The 23,089-nt window shown below is 39.7% G+C and overlaps 1 protein-coding gene and 1 non-coding gene across 5 annotated transcripts in view; both read left to right on the forward strand.

Annotated features, from left to right (window-relative positions):
• The window catches only part of EPB41L5 (erythrocyte membrane protein band 4.1 like 5), a 142,059-nt gene that overhangs the window by 96,122 nt on the left and 22,848 nt on the right, over window positions 1-23,089 (forward strand). For all 4 annotated transcript variants that reach the window (XM_029225234.1, XM_029225236.1, XM_029225237.1 and 1 more), the window contains 3 exons: window positions 13,428-13,579; window positions 15,654-15,751; window positions 20,882-21,010. In XM_029225234.1, the coding sequence (XP_029081067.1) occupies window positions 13,428-13,579; window positions 15,654-15,751; window positions 20,882-21,010 (379 nt within the window). The remainder of the gene's footprint in view (window positions 1-13,427; window positions 13,580-15,653; window positions 15,752-20,881; window positions 21,011-23,089) is intronic.
• Window positions 8,449-8,589, forward strand: LOC114897355. Its single transcript, XR_003794080.1, has one exon. It is a non-coding gene; the product is annotated as a U4 spliceosomal RNA (small nuclear RNA).

The following is a 23,089-nucleotide window of genomic DNA, read 5'->3' on the forward strand; positions in this document are numbered from 1 at the left end:
GGGAGTGTTCGTTCCTCTGCAGTTTTTTGGAAGAGTTTGAGAAGGGTGGGTGTTAGCTCTTCTCTAAATGTTTGATAGAATTCACCTGTGAAGCCATCTGGTCCTGGACCTTTTCTTTGTTGGAAGATTTTTAATCACAGTTTCAATTTCATTACTTGTGATTGGTCTGTTCATATTTTCTATTTCTTCCAGGTTCAGTCTCGGAAAGTTATACCTTTCTAAGAATTTGTCCATTTCTTCCAGGTTGTCCATTTTATTGGCATATTGTTGCTTGTAGTAGTCTCTTAGCGTGCTTTGTATTTCTGCGGTGTCTGTTGTAACTTCTCCTTTTTCATTTCTAATTTTATTGATTTGAGTCCTCTCCCTCTTTTTCTTGATGAGTTTGGCTAATGGTTTATCAATTTTGTTTATCTTCTCCAAGAACCAGCTTTTAGTTTTATTGATCTTTGCTATTGTTTTCTGTTTCTATTTCATTTATTTCTGCTCCTATCTTTATGACTTCTTTCCTTCTACTAACTTTGGGTTTTGTTTGTTCTTCTTTCTCTAATTCCTTTAGATTTAACGTTAGATTGTTTGAGATTTTTCTTGTTTCTTGAGGTAGACTTGTATAGCTATCAACTTCCCTCTTAGAACTGCTTTTGCTGCATCCCATAGGTTTTGGGTCGTCATGTTTTTGTTGTCATTTGTCTCTAGGTATTTTTTAATTTCCTCTTTGATTTCTTCAGTGGTCTCTTGGTTATTTAGTAATGTATTGTTTAGCCTCCATGTATTTGTGTTTTTTACGTTTTTTTCCCCTGTAATAGATTTCTAATCTCATAGCATTGTGGTCAGAAAAGATGCTTGATATGATTTCAGTTTTCTTAAATTTACTGAGGCTTGATTTGTGATCCAAGATGTGATCAATCCTGGAGAATGTTCCATGTGCACTTGAGAAAAAAGTGTAATCTGCTTTTTTTGGTTGGAATGTCCTATAAATATCAATTAAATCTATCTGGTCTGTTGTGTCATTTAAAGCTTGTGTCTCCTTATTAATTTTCTGTTTGGATGATCTGTCCAATGGTGTAAGTGAGGTGTTAAAGTTCCCCACTATTATTGTGTTACTGTTGATTTTCCCTTTTATAGCTGTTAGCAGTTGTGTTATGTATTGAGGTGCTCCTATGTTGGGTGCATGTATATTTATAATTGTTATATCTTCTTCTTGGATTGATCCTTTGATCATTATATAGTGTCCTTCCTTGTCTCTGGTAACATTCTTTATTTTAAAATCTATTTTATCTGATATGAGTATTGCTACTCCAGCTTTCTTTTGATTTCCATTTGCATGGAGTATCTTTTTCCATCCCCTCACTTTCAGTCTGTATGTGTCCCTAGGGGTCTGAAGTGGGTCCCTTGTAGACGGTATATATATGGGTCTTGTTTTTGTATCCATTCAGTGAGCCTGTGTCTTTTGGTTGGAGCGTTTAATCCATTCACGTTTAAGGTAATTATCGATATGTATGTCCCTGTTACTCTTCTCTTAATTGTTATGGTTTTTTTTTTTTGTAGGTCCTTTTCTTCTCTTGTGTTTCCCACTTAGAGAAGTTCCTTTAGCATTTGTTGTAGAGCTGAATTCTTGTAGCTTTTGCTTGTCTGTAAAGCTTTAGATTTCTTCATCGAATCTGAATGAGATCCTTGCCTGGTAGAGTAATCTTCGTTGTAGGTTCTTCCCTTTCATCAGTTTAAATATGTCATGCCACTCCCTTCTGGCTTGTAGACTTTCTGCTGAGAAATAGCTGTTAACCTTATGGGAGTTCCCTTGTATGTTATTTGTCGTTTTTCCCTTGCTGCTTTCAATAATTTTTCTTTGTCTTTAGTTTTTGCCAGTTTGATTACTGTGTGTCTCGGCGTGTTTCTCCTTGGGTTTATCCTGCCTGGGACTCTCTGTGCTTCCTGGACTTGTGTGGCTGTTTCCTTTCCCATGTTAGGGAAGTTTTCGACTATAATCTCTTCAAATATTTTCTCAGGTTCTTTCTCTCTCTCTTCTCCTTCTGGAACCCCTATAATGCTAATGTTGTGTTTAATGTTGTCCCAGAGGTCTCTTAGGCTGTCTTCATTTCTTTTCATTCTTTTTTCTTTATTCTGTTCTGCAGCAGTGAATTCCACCATTCTGTCTTCCAGGTCACCTATCTGTTCTTCTGCCTCAGTTATTCTGCTATTGATTCCTTCTAGTGTAGGTTTCTTTTCAGTTATTGTATTGTTTATCTCTGTTTGTTTGTTCTTTAATTCTTCTAGGTCTTTGTTTCACATTTCTTGCATCTTCTCAATCTTTGCCTCCATTCTTTTTCCAAGGTCCTGGATCCTCTTCACTATCATTATTCTTTATTCTTTTTCTGGAAGGTTGCCTATCTCCACTTCATTTAGTTGTTTTTCTGGGGTTTTATCTTGTTCCTTCATCTGGTATATAGCCCCCTGCCTTTTCATCTTGTCTGTCTTTCTGTGAATGTGGTTTTTGTTCCACAGGCTGCAGGATTGTAGTTCTTTTTCCTTCTGCTGTCTGCCCTCTCTTTATTTTTTTTAATTTATATTTTATTGAAGTATAGTTGAATTACAGTGTTGTGTTAATTTTTGCTGTACAGCAGTGTAACTCATATATATATACACATGTATGTGTGTACACACACACACACATTCTTTCATATTCTTTTCCATTGTGGTTTATCACAGGATATTGAATATAGTTCCCTGTGCTCTACTGTAGAACCTTGTTGTTTATCTATTCTCTGTATAATAGTAGTTTGCATCTGTCAACCCTGAACTCCCTGTCCAACCCTCTCCCCTGCCCTGACCTTGGCAACCACCAGTCTATTCTCTATGGGACACAGATCTCTTGACTAACAAGGAAGTGTTCTTTTTTGGTTCTTACTATTCCTTTTAACAGTTTTCAAAATAATTTATTTCTTATTTGGGTCCCAGACACAGGGTATATAATTAAAATATGGCCTTCATTCCTGTAGGAAAGCATGGCACAGAGGCATTTTCTTTCCTTCTCCCTAACTCAGTGTGTCTATGACCTTTGAGCTTTGCCACAGCAGATGAATTGTGTTGAAAGTTAAAATAGAATACATTGGGTTTCTAGATGGAATTGTTTTCTTAATTTCATTTTCCTGTTGTTCATTGAATGGATACGGGTGAACAGTTGATTCTTGTATATTGATCTTGTAACTTTGTTGAACTAGATTGTTACTTTCTAGTTTTGATACCCTAAATTTGAATAAGATTTTTAAAGCAAGTTTATGTTTTATTTTTACATATTTTAAAATATTTTTACATATTATGAAATTCACTTACTATAATTCCATGATTTTTAGAAATGTATAAAATCATACAGTAGTCACCACAATCTAGTTTTAGAACATTTTCATCATCCCCAAATGTTCAGTCTTTATAAATTGGACTTTCCTATACATTTTATATGAATGGAGTCACACAGTATACAAGGTTTCATGTCTGGCTTCTTTCACCTAGCAGAATGTTTTTGAGGTTCGTCCACGTATCCTAGTGTGCTCCTTTCAGTTGCTGAATAGCAAGACAGTTTATGGATATAGCACATTTTGTTTATCCATTCACCAGTTGTTGGACATTTGCAGTGTTTCCATGTTCTGGCTCTGAATAATGTTATGGATATTCCTGTTCATGTCTCAGTGTGGATGTAAGGTACGGGTTCTCTTGGATAGACTCCTAGGGGGAAAATTGCTGGGTTGCATGATGAACTTAACATTTTAACTTTCCACGAAATTGGCAGACTGGTTTCCAGAGCGGAAATAACGAGTGTTCCAGGTCCCCACACCCTCTCCAATGCTTGTTATTTTCTGCCTTTTTGATTATAGCTGTTGTAGAGGGTGAATAACGGGATTTCATTGCGGGTTTGATTTGCATTTTCCTGAGAGCTAGTGATATTGAGCATCTTTTCATATGCTTGTCAGCTATTTATAGATCGTTTCTGGAGATGTGTCTATTTGGACCTTTTGCCCATTTTTATGTGGGTTGTCTTTTTAACATTGAGAGTTCTTTGTGTAGTTTGGAAACCAGTCCCTTATCAACACATGATTTGCAAAAATGTTCTCTTAATCTGTAACTTCTCTTTTCGGTTTCTTTTTTGTTTTGTTTTTTGTGTTTTTTTTTTTGCCGTACTCGGGCCTCTCACTGCTGTGGCCTCTCGTGTTGCGGAGCACAGGCTCCGGACGCACAGGTTCAGCGGCCATGGCTCACGGGCCCAGCCACTCCGCAGCATGCGGGATCCTCCCGGACCAGGGCACGAACCCACGTCCCCTGCATCGGCAGGCGGACTCTCAACCACTGCGCCACCAGGCAAGCCCTCTTTTCGTTTTCATATTAGTGTTTTTTAGAAACTCAAGCATTTCATTGTGATGTAGTCCAACTTACCAACTTTTTATTTTATGGATGGTACCTTTGGTATCATATCTCAGAACATTTTACCAACCCCAAATCACAGACATTTCTTTCCCCCATGTTTTCTTCAAATATTTACAGTTTTAGCTGTTAACTTTTCAGTCTATTATTCATTTTTTAAAAGATTTATTTATTTATTTCATTTTTGGCTGCATCACGTCCTAGTTGTGGCATGCGAGATCTTCATTGAGACATGTGGGATCTTTTGTTGTGGTGCACAGGCTCTACATTGTAGTGTGTGGGCTTCTCTTTAGTTGTAGCATGCTGGTTTTCTCTCTCTAGTTGTGGCGTGCAGGTTCCAGAGCGCGTGGGCTCTGTAGTTTGCTGCACACGGGCTCTAGTTGAGGCACGCGAGCTCAGTAGTAGTGGCGCGCCAGCTTAGTTGCCCCGCAGCATGTGGGATCTTAGTTCCCTAACCAGGGATCAAACCCATGTCCCTGCATTGGAAGGCACATTGTTTACTACTGGACCACCAGGGAAGTCCCTGTTAATTCATTTTGATTTCACTTTTATGTATGGTGTAAGGTTAGCATCTAAATTCATATTTTTGCATGTATTTCTAGTTGTCTTGCCACCATTTGTTGAAAGTCTATCCTTTTTTCCGTTGGTTTGTTTTGGCAAAAATCAACCATAAACGTAAGGAATTCTGGACTCTCAATTTTGTTCTTTTGATTTACATAACTATTTTTGTGCCAATACCACACTGTCCTGATTACTCTGGCTTTATAGCAAGTTTTGAAATCAGGTAGCATGTATCCTCCAACTTTGTTCTTTTTCAGAATGCATTTGGGTATTCTAGCTCCTTTGAATTTTATATAAATTTTAGGATTGGTTTGTCCATTCTACAAAAAAGCCTGCTGGGATTTTGATAGTGAATGCATTGAATTTATAGATCAGTTTGTGTAGGATTGTCATCTTGACAATACAATATTAAGTGTTCAGCCCATGAACATGAAACGTCTTGCCACTTATTTAGATCTCCTTCATTTATTATAGTTTTAACTGTACAAGTCCTGCATATCCTTTATTAAATTTATTCCTGTTGCTATTCTTTTTTCTTAAATATTTATTTTGTTTATTTTTTTCTTTGACTGCATCGGGTCTTAGTTGCGGCATGTGAGGTCTTCATTGAGGCACGTGGGATCTTTTGTTGCAGCACAGGCTCTTTGTTCTGGCATACAGGTTTTCTCTCAGTAGTTGTGGCATGTGGGCTTAGTTACCCCACAGCATGTGGGATCTTAGTTCACCGACCAGGGATTGAACCTGTGTCCCCTGCGTTGGAAGGAGGATTCTTTACCCCACTGAACCACCAGGAAATTCCCCTGTTGTTATTCTTTTTTGATGCTATTGTGAATGGAATTGTTTTAATGTCAGTTTTCTGTTACTTGTTGCTAGTGTATAGATATAATTGATTTTTGCACCTGCAACCTTGCTGAACTCGTTTATTACTTTCTAGTAGGATTTTGTGGATTCCATTTGCTTTTCTTTGTATAGGATTCTATCATCTGCACATAAAAACCTCTTCCTTTCTAATTTGGGCCCTTAATTTACTTTACTTTTCTGTTCTTTGCCTTTTTTTTCTTATTGCACTTTTTAGAACCTCCAGTATATTGTTGAATAGAAGTGGTCAGGGTGGACATCCTTGTTATGTTTGTGACTTAGAGGAGAAAGAATTCAGTCATCCATCATTAAATATGATGTTCACTGTTGATTTTTTTGTAGATTCCCTTTATCAGATTGAAGATGTTCCATCTATTCTTTGTTGAGAGTTTTTGCCATGAGTGTTGTTGGATTTTGTCAAATGCTTTTCCTGTATCTATTGAGATGATCATGTTTTCTTTTATTAAAATGTAGTATTACATTAATTGATTTTGAAACATTAAACCACCTTTGCATTCCTATGATAAATCCCACCTGGTCATGGTGGACATTCCTTTTTATTTCTTGCTTGATTTTTTGTTATGTATTTGGAATGGCTCCAGTATCAGGGTAATACTGGGCTCATAGAATGAGTTGGAGAATGTTGCCTTTCCTCTATTTGTGAAATAGTTTGTTGAAGATTGGAATTATTTCTCCTTTTAAATATTTGATAGAATTTACCAGGGAGGTCCTCTGGGCCTGAGCTTCTCTTTGTGAGAAGATTTTTAATTACTGATTCAATTTCTTTACTTCTCTGTGTCTATTCAGATTTTCTGTTTTCCTAGTGAGCTTTGGTAGTTTGTGTCTTTCAAGAAATTTTTGCATATCATCTAAATCATTGAATTTATTGGCATAAAGTTAATAATATTCTCTTATACCATATTAGCATCTGTAATGTCTGTAGTGATGTCACTCTTCCGACTCTTGATATTGTAAATATGTATTCTCTCTTTTAATCAGTCTAGCTAGAAGTTATTAGTTATATTGAGCTTCTCAAAGAACTAGCTCTCAGTTTAATTCATTTTTTCTATTATTTTTCCCTTTTATCTTTATTATTTCCTGCCTTCCACTTCCTTTGCATTTAATTTGCTCTTTTTCTAGTTTATCAAGGTATAAGCTGAGGTCATTGATTTGAAAACTTTCTTCTTTCCTAATATGGATGTGTTTCTTTTTTTTTGTGGTACGCGGGCCTCTCACTGCTGTGGCCTCTCCCGTTGCGGAGCACAGGCTCCGGACGCACAGGCCCAGCGGCCATGGTCCACGGGCCCAGCCGCTCCGCAGCATGTGGGATCCTCCCAGACCAGGGCACGAACCCGTGTCCCCTGCATCAGCAGGCGGACTCTCAGCCACTGTGCCACCAGGGAAGCCCCATAATATAGATGTTTAATGTTATAAGTATTCCTCTAACTATTGCTTTAGTGACATCCTACAAATTTGGATATGTTGTGCTTTCGTTTTCATAGTTCAAAATTCTTTTCTAAATTTCCTTTTCGTATCTTTTTTTTTAAATAAATTTATTTTATTTATTTTTATTTTTGGGGGGCTGCGTTGGGTCTTCGTTGGCTGTGCGCGGGCTTTCTCTAGTTGCGGTGAGCAGGGGGCTACTCTTCATTGTGGTGTGCAGTCTTCTCATTGCAGTGACTTCTCTTGTTGTGGAGCATGGGCTCCAGGCGCATGGGCTTCAGTAGTTGTGGCACTTGGGCTCAGTAGTTGTGGCACGCAGGCTCAGTAGTGGCGTGTGGGCTTAGTTGCTCCACGGCATGTGGGATCTTCCTAGACCAGGGATCGAACCCGTGTCCCCTGCATTGGCAGGTGGATTCTTAACCACTGCACCACTGGGGAAGTCCCTCATATGTTTTTTGATCCATGGGTTATTTAGAAGTGCATTACATAGTTTCCAAATATTTGGGGATTTTCCAAGGAGCTTTCTGTTTTGGATTTCTAATTTAATTATATTCTGGTCAAAGAACACACATATTTTGTATGATTTGAGTCCTTTTGAATTTTTGACTCTTGTTTTATGGCCCAGAATATTGTCTGAGTGATTGTTCTGTATGCACTTGAGAAGAACATGTGTTTTGATATTTTGATGGAGTATTCTCTGAATGTCAATTAGGTAAAGTTGGTGGTTAGTGCTGTTCAAATCTACTGTACCCTTGCTGATTTTCTGTTCTGGCACTTATTGAAAGAAGGGTATTGAAATCTCCAACCATAATTGATCTATTACTCTTTGCAGTTCTTTCAGTTTTGGCTTCATGTATTTTGAAGCTCCGTCATTAAGTTCATAAATATTTAGGAATGTTATATTCTCTTGATTAAATGACCCCCTTATCCTTATGAAATGATCATCTTCATTTTAAGTACTATTCTTTGCTCTGAACTCTACTTTGATATCAGTATATTCACTGTAGCTTTCTTTTGACAAGTGTTAGCATGCTATATCTTTTTCTATTTTTATTTTTAATCTTTGTTAATTTGTTTCCTCATATTTAAATTGTGTTTCATGTATGCAGCACATAATTCGGTTTTACTTTTTAAATCTTAACTGACAGTCTCTGCATCTGAAAATTGGTATGTTTCAGCTTTGCACAGTGGCAGTATTATAGCCAATGAGGTTTATCTGAGGCATGATTATTGCTAATTGAAAACTCTTCCGAATACCCTGCCATGATGACTTGAAATACAGTCAGCATTGGCAATTTTTGACAGTCTCTACAGAGACTGAATTTTTTTTTTAAATGGTATGTTTATACTACTTCCTTTTAATATGATTATTGATATGATTGTGTCTATCATCCTGCTATTTGTTTCCTATTTGTCCCATATGTTTCTTGTTCCCGTCTTGCTCTCTTTCTTTTTTTCATTAATCAGGTGTTTTTTAAAAAATTCCATTTATATCCTCTTCTTACTCCTTAGCTATAACTCTTTGGATTTTTTTTTTTCACTTTAATTGTTACTTTAGCCTATACAACTTTCACTTATCACAGTATGCTTTCACGGGATATTATACCATTTCATGTGTCGTATAAGAACTTTACAGTAGTGTACTTCCATTTCTCCCCTCCCAGGCTTTGTACTGTCATTTGTCAAGCATTTTATTTCCATCTGTGTTTTATACCCCACAATACGTTGTTTGTTTTACTTCTGCCTGTAGGTCTTCCTTTAGCAATTTTTAGTGCTGGTCTTTTTGTCATGAATTCCTTTTATTTGTCTTTCTTTTTTTCTTTATTAAGATATAATTCACACACCATACCATTTACATATTCAAAGTGGACAATTCAGTGTTTTTAGCACATTGATAGAATTGTGCCACCTTTATTACAGTTTTACTTTAGAATAGTTTTACCCCTCCCCCAAAGAAACCCCATCCCCATTATTAGTTGTTCTGCTCCTCCCCTATTCACACTTTTGGTGAGGGAGGGATCCCCCACCCTAAATACTACAAGATGGCCAACACACAACGCCCAGCCCTGGACAGGTGAGACAAACAGCAGTTTATTAGACACATACTCGTGGCTCAGGGGAGGAGGAAACCCCACAAGAGCGGGGCCTCGTACGTGTTGCGCTTGGGAGCAGAGTGGACAAACATGGACTTTGGGAGGCGGGCTTTATAGGGACATGAGAATGAGCCACCCTGGTTCCCATGAGGGGACATGATTGGCTCGTCTGAACAGTTTCACGGGCTGGCAGAGAAGTGAAGCTTGTGGGATTAGGAACATGGTAGGATGGGGCTGGTACAGTTGAGGGGAACCTTTTTCACTGGGAGGGCATATCTGGTGAAAGCCGGGAAACTCATGGTGGTTGGGCCTTTGGGGCCCCATGAGGCTCAGGGATGTGCAGGCAGCCTGTACTGTTGAATCTTAACTTCAGACCTTACACCACAGCAGTCAGTCCCCTTTCTTCTCCAGCCCCTGGCAACCACAGATCTACTTTCTGCGTCTGTGGATTTGCCTCTTCTGGACATTTCATACAGATGGACTCATACGATATGTGGTATTTTGTGTCTGGCTTTTTCCCCTTAGCATTATGTTTTCAAGGGTCCTAGCATGTATCAGTACTTCACTCCTTTTATTGCTGGTTATTATGCCACTCTGTGGATATACCACATTTTATTTATCTATTCCTCAGTTGATGGGCATTTGGGTTGTTCCATGTTTTTGGCTGTTATGAATAATGGTGCCATGAACATTTGTATATACATTTTTGTGTGGATGTTTGTTTTCACTTTTATTTGGTATATACATAGATTTTCCTTTATTTTTGAAAGCTTTTTGGCTGGATATAAAATTTGGGTTGATACGCTTCTTTCTTTCAGCGCTTTTAAGATACTCCTCCACTGTCCTCTAGTTTGCATTATTTCTGATAAGAAATCTGCTGTCATCCTTTTTTCTTTTTTAAACTTTTTATTTTATATTGGAATATAGGTGATTAACAATGTTGTGATAGTTTCAGGTGCACAGCAAGCAACTCAGCCATACATATACATGTATCCATTCTCCCCCCAAAGTCCCCTTCCATCCAGGCTACCACATAACATTGATCAGAGTTCTCTGTGCTATACAGTGGGTCCTTGTTGGTTATCCATTTTAAATATAGCAGTGTGTACACGTCAGTCCCATACTCCCTAACTGTCTCTTCCCCCTATCCTTCCCCCTGGTAACCTCCCTTTATTCTCCAAATCTGTGAGTCTCTTTCTGTTTTTGTAAATAAGTTCATTTGTATCATTTCTTTTTAGATTCTAAATATAAGGGGTATCATACGATATTTCTCTTTCTCTGTCTGACTTACTTCACTCAGTATGACAATCTCTAGGTCCATCCATGTTGCTGCAAATGGCATTATTTCATTCTTTTTAATGGCTGAGTAATATTCCATTGTATATATGTACATCTTCTTTATCCACTCCTCTGCTGATGGATATTTAGGTTTCTTCCATGTATTAGCTGTTGTAAACAGTGCTGCAGTGAACATTGGGGTGCATGTATCCTTTCAGACCACATTTTTTTCTGGATATATTCCCAGGAGTGGGATTGCTGGGTCGTATGGTAGTTCTCCATAGTGGCTGTATCAATTTACATTCCCACCAGCAGCGCAAGAGGGTTCCCTTTTCTCCACACCCTCTCCAGCATTTATATTGTTTGTGGATTTTTTGATGATAGCCATTTTGACTGGTGTGAGGTGATACCTCATTGTAGTTTTGATTTGCATTTCTCTAATAATTAGCGATGTTGAACATCTTTTCATGTGCCTCTTGGCCATCTGTGTGTCTTCTTTGGAGAAGTGTCTGTTTAGGTCTTCTGCCCATTTTTTGATTGGGTTGTTTTTTTTTTGATGATATTAAGCCTCTTGAGCTGTTTGTAAATTTTGGAGACTAATCCCTTTTTGGTCACATCATTTGCAGATATTTTCTCCCAACCTGTGGGTTGTCTTTTCATTTTGTTTATGGTTTCCTTTGCTGTGCAAAAGCTTTTGAGTTTAATTAGGTTCCATTTGTTTATTTTTGTTTTTATTTCCATCACTCTGGGAGACAGATCAAAAAAGATATTGCTGTGATTTATGTCAGAGAGTGTTCTTCCTATGTTTTCCTCTAGGAGTTTTATAGTGTCCGGTCTCACATTTAGGTCTTTAATCCATTTTGAGCTTATTTTTGTGTATGGTGTTAAAGAATTATCTAATTTCAGTTTTGTACATGTAGCTGTCCAGTTTTCCCAGCAATATTTGTTGAAGAAACTGTCTTTCCACCATTGTGTACTCTTGCCTCCTTTGTTTTAGGTTAATTGACCATAGGGTTTATTTCTGGGCTTTCTATCCTGTTCCCTTGATCTACATTTCTATTTTTATACCAGTACCATACTGTTTTGATGACTATAGCTTTGTAGTATAGTCTGAAGTCAGGGAGCCTGATTCTTCCAGCTTCGTTTTTCTTTCTCAAGATTGCTTTAACCTTATGGACACCAAGGGGGGAAGTGGGGTGGGGGTGGGGGTGGGGGTGGGATGAATTGAGAGATTGGGATTGACATGTATACACTAATATATATAAAATAGGTTAATAATAAAAAAATAAAATAAAAGATTGCTTTGGCTTGCTGTCATCCTTATCTTACTCCTTTGAACATACAATGTTTTGGCTGCTTTTAAGTTTTTCTTTTCATCATTGGCTTTAAACAGTGTGGTTATGATATGTTTTGGTGTAGTTTTCTTCATGTTTCTTGTGTTTAGGGTTTCCTGAAATTCTTGGATCTGTGGGTTTATAGTTTTCATCGGATTTGTAAACACATCAGCCATTGTTTTCTTCAGATATTTGTTCTGTCCCACCCGCACTGTGGGACTCCAGTTATTCATACAGTAGGTTGCTTGAAGTTGTCCCACAAAGAATAACTGACATTCTTTTAATTTGGCAGATTTCCTTTTTCCCTGTGTCTTTTATTTTGGATAGTTTCTATTGCTATGCCATTAAGTTCAGTATCTTTTCTAAAATCTAATCTGCTGTCCATCTCATCCAGTATATTTTTCATCTCAGATATTGTGGTTTCCATCTCTAGAAGTTTGGTTTGGGTCTTTTTTGTATCTTCTAGTTTCTGCTTAAGTTTTGAGGATATGGAATACAGTTACAATAACTATGTGTCTTTGTCTGCTAATTCTAGTATCTGTGTCAGTTTCTCTTGACTGATTATTCTCTTTAGTATGAGATGTCTTTTTCTGCCTTCTTGCATTCCTGACAGTCTTTGACTGGGTGCCTGACATGTGAAATTTACTTTGTTGGATGCCAGATCATTTTGTCTTCCTCTCAGTCTTCTTGAGCTTTGTCTTGGGATGCAGTTAAGTTACTTGGAAGCAGTTTGATCCTTTCAGGTCTTTTATGATGTGTTAAGTGGGTTTGTTGCCATGGTCAGTCTGGGTTAATTATTCTCTACTACAGAGGCAGGACCTTCCTAATACTAAATGCCCTTGAATTACATGTTTTTACATGCTGTCTGTGGAGGGGGCACTGTGGCAGAGTGTGAGTGCCACTAGTTCTTTCCCAGCCTCAGGGAATTTCCTTACACATGTTCCCTGGTCAGTGCTCTCCTGCATACTTGAGGGGACCTGCAGACCTGTAGAATTCTCTCCTTGCAGGGCTGCTCTCTTCTGTCTGGTAGCCTGTGCTGTGAACTCTGGCTTGCCTTGGTCTCCCTGCGCTGTCAGCCAAGGGAGGCCTCTGTGCTCTGCCACACTGCACTCTCTCTGCACCCCGGCCCAGGGACTCCCCTCAGGTCAAGCACAGGGCTCCTCATTTGTTTTCCAAAGCTCAGGATCACTGCCTTCTGTTCTTTGAGGTCTTACTCTTGAAAATTGTTTGTTTTCCCCTTAGGCTATTTCAGTTGGGAAGCTAAATTCAGTTCCTTTTACTCCATCTTGGATGGAAGAGAATCTGCCCAGAGGGTTTTGACAGATGAATAAACTACTTGGGATCCAAACTATTAAATGAATTATTTTTCCAGCAGAGATTTTTGTTAGTATTTAAAATTCTTTTCCTGATAAACTTCTTGGTTTAATTAAGTTTTCTGTTACCTTTATAGCTTGCCTCTGAAGATTGATTTGCTAGATAGTCCAGACTTACGGGAAACAACCATTGATGATGTAGTTGGGGCACCTGACACCATGGCCATGTCCCAAGCCCCAGGTGAAGTGAGCACAGCCACCAGGCAGGCTGGATTAGAGGGGCTGGAAGGTGAGTGAGGAGTAACTAAACGTTCTGTGTAACATCACTGGCATCGCCCTAGTCTGCCCGCCTTTGAAATGAGCTGTTTAAGGCAGTTCCTCTAAGAATATTTTATGCAGTGGTTGGATTTGAAATGTTACTGTAGAATAGTTATGCCTTCTTGCCTTTTTGGCTTAAGGGTCCATTGAAATATTTAAGATCACATAATTGAGACCATTAAACATTTGTATCATTTATAAGTTCTTAAACATTTTTGAATTTTCAAATTTGCTTTTTACTTTGTTTCTTGAGTGAAAATTAAGAGTAAAAAGTTTCCTTAGAGATCTAGGGCACAGGATTGAATGAATGTTTGGACAGTCCATTAGTTCACAGATAGTATTTTGTTATTAATGAGAGCTGTTGTTGCCCAGACCCACAAAAATAAATAATCCAGAAAGAATGCTGCCTTCCTTAACTTTTTAGAAGGTTAAAAGGAAACAGTAAATTGCACATTGAAAATTTCTATATACTTGTGAGTTTGATTTGATATTAAAGCATAAACTGTCTTTAAACAGGAGCTTTCTGTTGAATCTCAGTGTGTGTTCATTTAAAAGCAGCTTATGTTTATGTGGCTCTTGCCAATTTTGATTTCTGTTGCTAAAATTAAGACACTCTCTTTAAACAACTTATTGGAAATTGCCAGTGAGTATGCTGTTGTCTCTGAGGAGTGTAGAATACAGCAATAGTATTTAGTAATTTAGAAAGAAGCATTAATGAAAAGTTGCACAGTGCTTCTGCTTCATAGAACATGCTGAAGTACTGCTGGTAACTGGAATTAAAAATTTGTTCTGGGGCTTCCCTGGTGATGCAGTGGTTAAGAATCCGCCTGCCAGTGCAGGAGACACGGGTTCCAGGAAGATCCCACGTGCCGCGGAGTAACTAAGCCCGTGTGCCACAACTACTGAGCCTGCGCTCTAGAGCCCGCGAGGCACAACTACTGAGCCCACGCACCACAACTACTGAAGCCCACACGCCTGGAGCCAGTGCTCTGGAACAAGAGAAGCCACCGCAGTGAGAAGCCCGCGCACCGCAACAAAGAGTAGCCCCCGCACGCAGAAACGAAGACCCAATGCAGCCAAAAATAAATAAGTAAATTTATTTTAAAGAAGAATCACCTGGAGAATTTTAAAAACTACCAGTACCAGAAAACTACATTCAGAAATCTGATATCATTGTTCTAGGGTCAGCTCTGGGAATCAGTATTTCTTAAAAATTCCACATCTTATTCTAATGTATAGCCAAGGGAAAGATGTACAGAATTAACTGATGGACACTTTTGGAAGATCCCTTTGACCAAGAGCAAATGATTTCATAGTTTTCACCTCCCTTCTTCTACCTGATTATATAGAAATTATTAGGCATTCAACAGCTTCTTTGTCAAGTGGACAATGTAAAATTTCAAACTCCCACCAAATTGGTCCCTGCAAAATAAGATTAATACAACTAACAGTTGTTAAATAGAACTCATTTAAAGCTAAATTGTCTTTAATGTATCATCTTTCAGTGGTTGGAGGATTTTATGTGCAATGTGTTTTGCATGTAGTGAAGCTAAAACACTTGTTCTTCATCACACCTGACGTCACCAGTATGTAATAGGTTGAGTCAGCGAGTGCATAAATGTGTGTCCTCCATCAGTTTGCTCCACGTAAGTTTAGTTGTAGGCTGTGTGTAGTCAGGGCCAAGGAAGGGAAACAGCCGAGTGCTGAGCTTTGCAGGGGGGAGCTTGGGTTGTACCTAGGAAGGAAGGCCATGTCACAGGTGCTCTGTGCCTTTTCCTCTACTCTCATGACTGTGAGCTTTCTTAGCCACACATGCCATGGGGATTCCACATCCAGCAGAGCGTGATGTTCCTATTTAGGTTAGCTCTTAATCAAATTAATGGAGAGTTTCTTGGTGACGGAATATCTGTTCCGTAGTGATCTGGGTTATTACCTGTAATTGATGGTAACTGATGTTGAGGGGTGTGGAGAAAGCCTAAGTCTTCACCCTTACACGGCTGTGACAGCCTGTCAGACTAAGCGGCTGTTTTCCCATTTTTTTTCAGCATTAAAAGATGTCTCAGAGAAGCTCAAACACCTTGAAATGGAAAGTGGTCCTTTGCCAGCCAGTCATCCCAACAGGGATGTTAACATCAGCAACCAGGTATTCAGAGTCCTCCTTTGTTTGCCTGTCACACAGCTCCAGACCTCTGAGAAATCATTTCCATCAAAAGCCATTACTTTTTATTTTCTTTCACTGGGAAATCTGTCTGTGCAGAACGCTTATAAACCTGTTTTACCATTTACAAAGGTGAAATTCGTGGATGTGCAGGAGGAAACATGGGCATCAACGTTAAGACCTATAAGGTCGTCGCAAGTTTTTTTTAAACACAGTCAAAAGTGATATGGTTATTAAACCATATTTTTATTCAGCCCAGCCATCCCTGTTGAATGAATTTTGTTTTGTTGAAACATTTGTCCTTCCTGGTAGAGAGGGAAGGAGGGACTCCTTTGTAAATTTCCATTCTGCTTTTAGGCATATAGGGTAAGGACAGAACGTTTCGTCTATCTGCTTCTTCTCAATTGCCTTCAGCTCAAAATAATATGCCCCAAAGTGGCATATTTGGGGATGGCGTATTCTGCTACCTCTTGACATTTTCAGCTTAAAGAATAGTTACTAATATTATACTAATATTGTTGGTGCAGGTTTTTTATTTAAAAAATTTTTTATTTTTATTTTATGGCCGCACTGTGCAGCATGTGGGATCTTAGTTCCTCAACCAAGGGATCGAACCCACGCCCCCTGCAGTGGAAGCACAGTCTTAACCACTGGACCACCAGGGAAGTCCCAGGTGCCAGTTTTTTAAAGAATAATTTTTAAGTCTGGAAATCAGGCTGTTAAGCTGTTGGTATCTTAGCATTTTTTTAGTTTATATGGTAAGCTAGCTCTAAAAGTTCACATCTCTTTTATCATGATCTCAGGGACTCTTCTGGCTTCATTTAGATACATTCAGCAGTTGAAGGGGAAGAAAGTTTATAAAGTGGTTAAAACTTTTGTGTATATTTAGGTAAAATACAAGGCAAATTGTATGTATTCTTCTAAAGCAAGATTCTTGCAAATCATGGATCTGCCCATGAATCATTATAAGGAGTGCCTTAAACCCTATGAAATTGAATACATATTCTCATCTTTGATTCACTTATACGTTTTTCTGGAAAGCGGGTCCAAATTTTATTAAATTCTCAAAAAGAGTGAACCATACCAACCTTAAAATAACTCTTTGCATCTCTCCAAGGTTAGAACTAAAAAGAACTTCACTTTAGTTAAAAGGCTTATATAATTTTTTTTTAATTAAACAGTTTCAGTTTTTCTGGGCCATTTAAAGAAGGAGCTCTCAGAAATAAGACTTCTCTTCTAGCCAGGATTGTTTCAAGAGTGGTTTTTTTGTTTTGTTTTGTTTTTTGCAGTACGCTGGCCTCTTACTGTCGCAGCCTCTCCCATTGTGGAGCACAGGCTCCGGACGCGCAGGCTCAGCGGCCATGGCTCACGGGCCCAGCTGCTCCGCGGCATGTGGGTTCTTCCCAGACAGGGGCACGAACCCGTGTCCCCTGCATCGGCAGGCGGACTCTCAACCACCGCGCCACCAGGGAAGCCCTCAAGAGTGGTTTTGAGTTTAGATCTGATGGCATTCCGGTTGAGAACTTCAAACACTGAGTGGCCCTGCTGAGTTTATGATTAATCTCTTTATCCAAAAACTTCCCTTTCTTGTCCTGCCCCTGTTCCCCTCAGGATTGAGGAGGATCAAAGAAAAGGGGGGACTGAAACCAAGCAGGACCCCGTGGGGCCCTCCCAGGAACAAAAAGCCTCTCCATGTCCCCCGTTTCTTGTTTGTAGGAAACAGGCTGTAGCCTCCTGGGCCTTTCCTGAGTTCCAGAGAGCTGACTCTAGCAGTTAATGATCAGGACAGTAGTGTCACAGGGCTCCTAGCTCCTCCTGAAGGGATGTGGATAACCGTCTGCTGCGTATCTCTGAGCTGTTCTGCAGAAGCTGAGACCCCCACCCTCTGCGGGTTGGTGACGACATGCTGACCACAAGCATGTCAACCCGAGACTGGTTGGAACCAGAAGATTGAGGTTCCCGAATCATCACCCTTTTTACCACCAGCCAATCAGAAGGAAGTCCACAGGTTGATCACGTATCCTGGACCCTCTCCCCTAACAATGTCTTTAAAGACCCTTGCTTGAAAGCCGTCGGGGAGTTCAGATCTTTTGCACATGACCTGCCCGTTCTCCTTGCTTGGCACCCTACTTTGCTGCAAACACCCACTGTCAGAGTTTGGCTTTCTGTGCTGCGAGCACACGACCCCTTGCTTGGTAACAAACTGAAGCAGACTTTGGATGACTTTAACCCGACTTAAGCTTCTAACTAAGCTGACTGATGGCAGCAAGGACAGCTCTACAGGAGAGTTTGAGCATCCAGTCATGTTAGAACAGGTCTAATTTGGGGTGTTTAGGAATCAATGTGTCTTTTTAGTTCTTTCGGTCTTCTGTTTGCACATTTTGGCCATCCAAGGCAGACATATCAGCAGCATAGTAACACAATATACAGATTTTAAAAAGCAGGACATTATCTAACCTCCGTTATCCCAGTACTAAGAGGTAACTATGGTTAACATTTTAAACCAAACTTGAAATGTGATATATATTTTTTTTAAATAAAAATGCACTAACACTTTTTTATAACCAATCCATTATAACTCTCTTTATTTCAATAACATATTACTGATAATAGTTGAATGGCATGCATATATCATCACTGCATTTACTCAGTCTCCTATTAGTCATTTAGATTGTTGCTAATTTTCACCATCATAATCAGTGCTCTGATAGTCTTATGTAAGTATCTGCCATCATCTTTGATTATTTTATTGGGGAGTAGAAGTGTTGGGTTTGGGACTTCCCTGGTGGTCCAGTGGTTAGGACTCTGCACTTTCACTGTCTGGGCCAGGTTCAGTCCCTGGTCTGGGAACTAAGATCCTGCAAGCCGCATGGTACGGCACAGTGTTAGGTCAAATTTCAGGAATAATTTTAAAGCCTTTGGTACTTTTGCAAAATTGCCTTCCAGAAAGATGGTAACAGTCACGGGTACTTTTACCTGTGATACGTGTGTTGAATTCTTGTTTTTGTTTTTAATATAGGCAGGAAAATAAATACTTGCCTATATCAGAGGCAGGTTGCTCTGAGAATCCTGTGATGTGCAAATATAAATGATTAGCAAATAATCTCAAGTCTGCAATGTAATTGTCTCTGAAAAGAGAATGTCAAAGCATTTGAACTAGCCATGATACTTTTCCAGCTTTACTGAGGTATAATTGACAAATAAAATTTAAATACCTTTAAAGTGTACACCTTGATGATTTGGTGTAAGTATACATTGTGAAGTGATTCCTGCTGTCCAATTAGTTGACATATCTGTCACCTCACATAAGTTACCTTTTTGTTTTGTTTTGTTTTTTTGGTGAGAGCACTTGAGATCTACTCTCTCAGCAAATTTCAAGTGTAAAAAACAGTATAATTAAGTGTAGTCACCATGCTGTACATTGGGTCCTCGGGATTTATTCATCTGATAACTTGTACCAACCTCCCTCTGCTATCCCACCCCCTAGTCCCTGGCAACCATTCTGCTCTCTGTTTCTGATTTGGAATTTTTTTTTAGGTGCCACATCTGAGTAGTGCTGTGCAATATTTGTTGTTCTCTATCTGGCTTCGTTCACTTGGCACGAGGCCTCCAGCTTCATCTGTGTTGTTGAAAATGGCGGGATTTCCTTCTTTTTAAAGGCTGAACAGTGTTTCCTTGTGTGTGTGTATTTATGTGTATGTGTGTGTGTGTGTGTGTGTGTGTGTGTATTTTACATCCTCTTCATCACCTGTTGACGGGCCCTCCGGTTGTTTCCATGTCATGGCTGCAGTGCACATCGGGGTGCAGATCTATTTGGGATAGTGATTTTGTTTCCTTTGGATGTTAAGCCCAGAGGTGGGCTTGCTGGGTCATCTGGTGGTGAAGTAGGTATGGTTGAGAAAGGGCATCAGGTCTTCTTTCACTTGCTGGGAACCACTCTGAAGACTAGGAAGTTAGGGCTTCCCTGGTGGCGCGGTGGTTGGGAGTCCACCTGCCGGTGCAGGGGACGCGAGTTCGTGCCCCGGTCTGGGAGGATCCCACATGCTGCGGAGCAGCTGGGCCCATGAGCCATGGCCGCTGAGCCTGCACGTCCAGAGCCTGTGCTCCGCAACGGGAGAGGCCACAACGGTGAGAGGCCCGCATACCACAAAAAATAAATATAAAAAAGACTAGGAAGTTACAGTCTAGTGCAAAGTAGTGATTCTCAAATGTTTATAGGTATCAGAATCACACAAGGAAGCTTGTTAAAACATTCACATTTTAGGATCCCACCCGGAGGCAGATGTGTGGAGACCACACTTGGAAAAAACAGATTAGAATAAGCACATTAGTTAAATATTTTCAAACCTGAGAGAGTGGTGCAGTATGTAATCCCATACGTGGCAGCTAGCCTGTTTTATAGAACAAAAGCTGTATCTGAGATGAAGAAAGTACTTAGAGTGAGTTTGTTATTTAGCCCAGTGTTAAATGGTAACCATAGTAATGATAATGGTAGTTGTTGTTGTTATTGATTGGCATTCAAGTCAGGTAAAATATCAGTTGTAGTGCAGATAATTTAAACTTATTAATTTGCTTTCTCCCATTTCTTTTCATAATAGTTAATTTATATTGTTTCAATTATGATCTTCATTCAGTGGACTTGGGCTTTATTTTATCATTTTCGTTAAGTCTTCACCTGATAGTGACCTCCTTCTGGCCATGTAACATAATCTCAAACACAGTCATCTACCTGGTGACAGTTCCAGAACCACAGGGTTTAGCCTGCGTAGGGCCTGACCTAAAATCCAATTGAAATTAATTACAGCAAAAGGCACACATTTTGTGGTTTATTTCAGGCATTTGTCCAGGGTGGTATCGTTAGTTATTCAGTTGCTTAAAGACAGGAAATTGGGCTAGATGATTTCCAGGGGTCCCTGCCAAGTCATAGTTCTTGTTTGTGATTACTGTGCCTTAGTTTGAAACCCCGTATAAGAGTCGACTCTTCCTGGAGTAGGATATGACTGCCTGAGACACATGATTCCCTGATTGTCTGAATATGAAATTTCATCAGTCCTTTTCTGTTTCCATTGAGTTATATGCTCTCAGAGTTGCTTACAGTATATTTTTAATATCTAGGAGGAAGTGGTGAAGTTAACTGAGAAATGTCTGAATAATGCCATTGACAGCCCAGCACTGAATGCCAGGAGAGTTCCTCCTGACTTGAAGAGTAACATTTTGAAGGCTCATGTAGAAGCAGTGCAGAAGGTAAGCTGCCTTTACTAGGGTCCTGGTGAAGTGGAAGGAGACCCTGTAGAACAAAGAAAGTATACGAACGGTAGACATGAGTGACTTGGCCGGTGATTAGAGAGAGAGTAGTACCAGGAAGCACACTCAAGATGGCAATGCCGGAACTTGCCTGGCGGTCCAGTGGTTAGGACTCTGCGCCTCCACCGCAGAGGGTGCGGGTTCCATCCCTGGTCAGGGAACTGAGATCCCGCATGCAGCGCAGTGCGGCCGAAAAAAGGAAAAAAAAAAAAAAAAAAAAAAGATGGCACATGCCTTCCCAACTCCAAATTCTACTCAGGCAAGATTAAGAGGGGGGAGTCACAGGATAAAAAGAGTAAAGATGCTGCTCTACAGTATAAGAAATTTTTTAAAAAAGTCAAATTCCTGTAGAAGTGAGTCCCTAATCTTTGTCACTTTTATAGCTGGAAACTCTATAGTGATTTTTAGTTCCTGTCAATATTAAGTCTATGACTAGGTCTTTCTTTATCAATTCATTGTTCCCCACCACCCATCTACCCCCAATTCAGCAAAATTGTGATGTTATTGGCAACAGAGTGATGGTTATAAGGCTGTGTCGTCTCATGAAGGGTGCAGTGGGTAGGGACCAGCCCCCATGAAGTTGATGGCGTCCATGCTCTCAAAATCAGCTTTTCCTTGGCCCTCCCCAACTTTCAGATTATCCTCTGCACTGAAACAGGACAGAAGCCTGTCTTACCAAGTCCGGTTGTCAACTAGGATTTCAAAATAATCCTGTTGTTGAGAAGGGGCTCTTTACCCATTGTGTTCCCAGGCACAGACCTTGAAGAGAGCTGAGAGGACTTGAGGAATGTCGTTCATGCACTTTATGTAGCTTCTCACCCCAGTGTAAACATAAAACATAATATTTATATATAAAATACGGCAGTACATGCTCTGGAATCAGACAACTGGAGTTTGAATCCTGTTTCTAATCTACTAGTAGCTAGTCACCGATTAGCTTTGTGACTTGGCAAGTTAGTTAATTTCCCTGAGCCTCAGTTTAATTATGTTTAAAAAGTGGTAATGGTAATACCTTCCCGAAGGTGGGTTATAAGGATGAAATAAAATGATAAAGGTAAAGGCCACAGAATGGCTTCTGGCACAGAATTAGTGTTTAGTAAGTGTTGATCCTGATGTTGACACTGCCTATTGTAGCAGCAGTGGTGGTGACAGTTTTTCGTCACCTTATGTTTCAGTTGTACTTTGGATCTGTTTTGACTTGAACAAGAGAGAAATAACTTGAATAGCCCTAAATGAAAGATTTTGTTTTATAGTTAAAATCATCCCACAAAGAAAAATTCAGGACCAGACGCCTTCATTGTTAAGGCCTACTGAACATCTAAGGCAGAAGACAGTCCTACACAAGCTTTCAGGAATTAGAAGAGCAGGGAGCACTTCCCAACTCGTTTTATGAGGCTAGTCTTAGCCTAACACCAAAGCCAGAGAAGGAGAGTACAAGAAAAGCAGCTACAGACCAGGACTGTTCTTGAACATGGACTCGAAAGCCCTTAACAAAGTGGAAGCAAATCATACTGAACAGCTTATAAACAGGATAGTACACCATGGCCAAGTAGGGTTTATCTCAGGAAAAAAGTTGGTTTATCGTTCAAAAACCAGTATAGTACAACATATTAAAAAGTAAGGAAAATTGTCTCAATTTATTTGGAAAAGGCATTTCACATTATTTAACACTATGATAAAAGCTCACAGCAAACTAGTAGTAGAATGGAACTTCAGCCTGATAAATGGTATCTATGAAAAAAGTCTACAGCTAACATTGTAATTCATAGCTAAAGTTAACAACTGACATGCCCGTGACTGCCTGCAATGCACGCAGCTGGTAAGAACCTAAAATGTTCCAAGTACTTTATAAAAGAGTTGGTAACGGCTTCCCTGGTGGTGCAGTGGTTGAGAGTCCACCTGCCAATGCAGGGGACACAGATTCGATCCCTGGTCTCGGAAGTTCCCACATGTGGTTGAGCTACTAAGCCTGTGTGCCACAACTACTGAGCCTGCACTCTAGAGCCCATGAGCCACAAC

The sequence above is a fragment of the Monodon monoceros genome, unplaced genomic scaffold (assembly GCF_005190385.1).
Source record: "Monodon monoceros isolate NGI ecotype Baffin Bay Population unplaced genomic scaffold, NGI_Narwhal_1 Super_Scaffold_16, whole genome shotgun sequence".
NCBI lineage: Eukaryota > Metazoa > Chordata > Mammalia > Artiodactyla > Monodontidae > Monodon > Monodon monoceros.